Source organism: Azolla caroliniana, unplaced genomic scaffold, assembly GCF_043228905.1.
Source record: "Azolla caroliniana isolate FFs.n. ecotype wild unplaced genomic scaffold, voAzoCaro1.0.p SCAF_6, whole genome shotgun sequence".
Classification (NCBI taxonomy): Eukaryota; Viridiplantae; Streptophyta; class Polypodiopsida; order Salviniales; family Salviniaceae; genus Azolla; species Azolla caroliniana.
The window spans coordinates 3,947,763-3,952,449 of record NW_028230441.1 but is presented as its reverse complement, the minus strand read 5'-3'; the positions used below and the strand labels follow the sequence as shown (position 1 = coordinate 3,952,449).

The window sequence follows — 4,687 nt, the reverse complement described above, 5'->3', positions numbered from 1 at the left end:
CTCACTATATGGAGAGACCAACACCCGAAAGGCCAATTATGTGGTTGGGGAAAAACACTACTTGGACATGTGGTGTCCAATATGATACAAATGTTGTTGTGCATGGACTAGGGACTACACTTGCCCACGAAGGAGAACCAACAAACCGTTTCGAACAACCACACAATTTTGTGGAATGTTAACATCTTCATCCTTTGTCACTGGTGGGCATCTTTCATGGGGCAATGGATACATGTTCTTTTGTTCATATGAGAGCACCCAATGTCTTGTCTGTTTTCTGGCTAACTCATACACACACACACACACACACACATTATGATATATACATATACATACATACATACATACATACATAGATACATACATACATACATACATACATACATACATACACTCTGCTCACAGTAATAATCACAGCAGCAGAAGCAGAACAAAGAAGAAGAAGAAGAAGAAGAAAGAAGAAGAAGAAGAAGAAGAAGAAGAAGAAGAGAGGCATGGCTGTCCTTCCGACGAACCCCTCCACCTCCACATACTCCTTGCAGTCGCGCGCCGCTTCCTCTTCTCCCACGCCGCTTCTCGTCTCCCCTCAAGGCCTCCGCGGAGATGGCCGACATCTACACGAGTGCAGGCCTGCCTGTAATATGTCTTCCCTCCCCTGCTCTTCTGCTCAGAGAGAGAGAGAGAGAGAGAGAGAGAGAGAGAGAGAGAGAGAGAGAATATATATATATATATATATATATATATTCATGTGGACAGGCGCGTTTTCCCTTCATCCATGCCTTGATTTCCTTTTTGATGAAATGCAGTTTTCAGAACCGGAGCTGTTAATGCTGCAGCAGGCTCTGCATATGCTGAATTCGGTCAAACAAAAGTCATTGTATCAGTGTGAGTGAGTTGCTATATTCTAGGTTAGATGATGGTAACATGGCATTTCTGGGATTGCCTACATATGATAGGACACTGAAAGAGGAAATAAACCACAGATCTGGTTGACATTGAGCACAGGTTTGGGCCAAGAGAAAGCAAGAAAGCGGAGTCTTACAGTGATGTAGGCCGTCTAAATTGCCATGTGAGTTTCGGGTCATTTGCTGGTCCTGTTCGTGGAAGAGCCGGTCAGGTAGCAGCGTCTCTTTCGAGCTCATTGATATTCCACAGGGGAGTCATGGGACACAACCAATGACTCAATGTCTTTATTTGATAGGGTGTAGAGGAGAAAGAGTATTCACACATGTTGCTGAAAGCTTTGGAGGGCTCCGTTGCATTGCATACTTTCCCAAAGACAACTGTGGATGTTTTTGCATTTGTTTTGCAGTCTGGTGGAGGTAAACAAAATGTTGTTTTTGTGTCATAAGTTATGCGTTGTTGTTCTTGTATCATAAAATATGCATAGTTGTGTAATTTTTGGCGTAAATTGTGATTAGTTTGTTTGAGTTTCGGCCTCTGACAATCAGTGATATACACTGCCAGCTAGTACCATTCTATTATTCCATTCGATTTTTGATCTATGTAACAAGTAGTGGATTGTGCACATAATACCCTCTCTCTTTGATTAACTAGTTTAACAAGTCTCCTAAAGGTCGAAAACATGCAATCTCATATGCTGCTGCTGTGCAGAAACCAAGTCTGTGAAGGGTGGGCGTATGCTGTATTTCTGTTTTTTTAACCTTAAATAATGTTGTGAATGCAGGAGACTTATCCGTTGTGATATCCTGTGCATCGCTAGCACTTGCTGACGCAGGCATCATGATGTATGACTTGGTGTCTGCTGTGTCCTTGGTAAGTTCATAGTTTATTTGTTCAGTTTTAGAGGCCAAGCTTGATCTACCATGAGTTACTGCTGTACAACATGTGTATGTAATCAAGAACAGAACATCTTAGCAAACTGTGCATTTTGTTGATTTTTTCAGTAACTTGCATGCCATACGGGTTCAATATTTATGGAATTTGTTGCATACCATAGTTGTTTAAAAATGTGTATTTTATATTTAGAGTACGTTTTAGTGTATTCAACACGTATTCTATGTTTTAGAGATGCCGTTTAAAAATGTTTCACTTTTTCTTCGTATTCCAAAATATTTAAAAAAAATGAAAGTCTTGTAAAAAACAATCATTAGATGCATTGAAACTATAAGAGTATTTAAGGTAATCTATGTATGCTATGTGTTCTACACTTATTCGGTGTATTTTAGCTTTAGAATATATCCTAAGTATTTAAAAAAAGGTAGAAATACTTTTAGAATATGTAGCATAGATATCATACGCGTATTGTATGCTAAGTATTCTACAGCAATGCTACATACATAGCTCTCTTTCCAAAAAATTCTGGTAATTTAGTTGTATGTGTAATACATCAAAGTTCTGAGTCATGACATCAATTGCAGAGTTGTTTTGAGAAAAAGTTTCTACTTGATCCGTCTTCGGAAGAGGAAAACAATCAGGATGGAAGTTTACAGCTAGCATGCATGACATCGCGGAATGAGATCACACAACTGTCATTGTCTGGAGATTACCCTCAAACTAAGATTTCTGAGGTATAGTGGCTATTCTGAAGTGATGGATTTCTTTTATACCATATTTGTGTCAACATAGCACCAACTGCGAAGCATGTGCTTGACAACTTATCTATTCTTGCCTTTTTTGAGCAATAGAAGTACTTTGCTAGAATAATGTGTGTGAAGGTTTAATCATATTTAGACATACTATATTAGAGATATGAATAAATGTGAGACTCTCACATTGGATGTTTATAGATGTAGCAGAACAGAATACTTTTCTCAGATCTCATATAACATTGTACACTCATGGTTTAGTGTGCCAAAAGTTACAGCCATAACACAGGGAGAGGATATGAGAGTGGGCAGGGCTGAGAGACATAATACCCATGGTGAAGAAAAAGAGAAGACTGGGAGATCTAAGGATGAGAGCTGCTGAGAAACAAGGAAATGTCATAGGAAACAAGGAAATGTCATAGGCAATAGGATGTGCCTTATGTAATGAATAACTAGAGCGTGTACTGCCATCCCCTCTGGTGGAAAATATCTGGAATGTTGCAATGATACAACTTGCCAAAGAAGAAGCCCTTTCAACCAGTGGGTGTCCCCAACTATACCGTGTTGTGTATAAGAAAGGAATGCATTATGTGGATGGTTTCTTTTTGAGCCTGATAAATTCTTAATCTATCTTCAATACTCCATAGACTACTTGATGTTCACTATTGCAAGCATTTTTTCAACCCCATAAGTTCATAATGTGTTTGAAATGTTTCCACAACTATGCCTGCAATCCGAAGGTTAGGGGGCTCAAGCTTTGTCAGTAGATTATCATGTTATGACAATGTTTTAAGACATGTTGCTGAAAGCATATATAGCTGATACAATGTAGTCTGGTCCCTCCCGTGCAGAAAGGTTCCTACCAAAACCAATGACCTGCCCTAATGGAACTGTCACTATGATGTGTTACTCCAATATACTTGATTTACCTAAGTATCAAATGCATGAGAAGCTGGGTAAAAATTCAACCCCAGTGGCATATGTAAGGAAAAAACAGAGATGTCAAGTTTTACTGGATTCCATTTTTGAGTTAAACTTTGTTTTACTCTTAAATAAAATGTTATTCCAGCATCCAAACTGACAAATTTCTGCATCTGATGCCAATATTTGGATTAAAATGAGGTTTCATCTTTTGTGTCCTTTCCAGAAGCTAGAATAAATTCTACTCATATATGTTATTTTTGGTTAATGGTACGAATAATCATATGTTTCTGACTTTCTGTTTTTGTTAATGAGGCACAAGTTTTATTTACACTTTTTGGTTACTTTCAGGCTCTAAATCTATGTCTTGTTGCGTGTGGTAAATTGGCTGAACTAATGCGAGAAACCTTAAGAGAATCATCAATCGATGATTAAGTATGATGGGAAGCGTAAGGATAATCAGTGAGAGGGATCTGTTATGGTTTCTGAGAAGTGTATGGCAGCTTAACAAAAAGAAAGCTTTCAATAGGCCCTAAAGCTGAATTCAGCAAAACAAGTGTGCTGAGTGTGGTCGGAAGGAGGATGGTTGTGGCCTCTGCTTTAGTTGATGTGGAGTGTACACATGGGATTGTGTATACAAGCACTTTCTTGCACATTCAACCACTTAGTTTCCCGCATCTTGAAAAGGTTTCATCAGCACATGAGTTGATAATTTTGGGGATCCACATTTTTGGCACCTGCTTTCTTTGAAATATCGGTAAATAAGATGGCAAGAAATTAGCTATCTATAAGTGTTATTTCTTGACATACATTTGATTGACGGAATTAATTTTAGCATTGGTTTCTGAAATAACTGGCTTCTGGTTCCATTTGAACACAAACCCAAGATCAATGTTAGCGTCAATGATGAGTTCATCTTAATGGAGATAAGATGGAAGCTTACAAGACATCATTTGGCTCATGCAACCATGCTGTAATACTTTTCAATAATGTAGATTTTAATTTCAGACGTACATCATTTAGGAAATGATAAACTTTCGTAAGTGGTGATGGGATGGACAGTTTGCCAATTCTTATGTGGAAATGTACGAGTACACCATTAAGTTTCCCTTTGTGATTGTAGTTCTGTTGATGGAAGATTTGAATGTTATGTTCAAATCTTTGTATCAAACTCAGTACTAGCGATACAATTTGAGATGATGTGGCACTGGAAAATT

The 4,687-nt window shown here is 38.2% G+C and overlaps 1 protein-coding gene across 1 annotated transcript; it reads left to right on the top strand.

Annotated features, from left to right (window-relative positions):
* Positions 1-426: 426 nt before the first annotated feature.
* LOC147862662 (exosome complex component RRP41-like) lies at positions 427-4,477 on the top strand. Its single transcript, XM_087321004.1, has 7 exons — positions 427-636; positions 807-885; positions 1,006-1,117; positions 1,202-1,322; positions 1,688-1,776; positions 2,382-2,531; positions 3,822-4,477. The coding sequence occupies exons 1-7, from the start codon at positions 495-497 to the stop codon at positions 3,903-3,905; spliced, it is 777 nt and encodes a 258-aa protein (XP_087177130.1). The 5' UTR covers positions 427-494; the 3' UTR covers positions 3,906-4,477.
* Positions 4,478-4,687: the final 210 nt, after the last annotated feature.

Excerpts from the sequence above, each read along its gene's own strand:
- LOC147862662 (XM_087321004.1), top strand. The coding sequence starts at position 495 with ATGGCTGTCCTTCCGACGAACCCCTCCACCTCCACATACTCCTTGCAG. Across the intron at positions 637-806 it reads ACACGAGTGCAGGCCTGCCT|TTTTCAGAACCGGAGCTGTT; the intron begins GTAATATGTCTT and ends GATGAAATGCAG. Across the intron at positions 1,777-2,381 it reads TGGTGTCTGCTGTGTCCTTG|AGTTGTTTTGAGAAAAAGTT; the intron begins GTAAGTTCATAG and ends CATCAATTGCAG.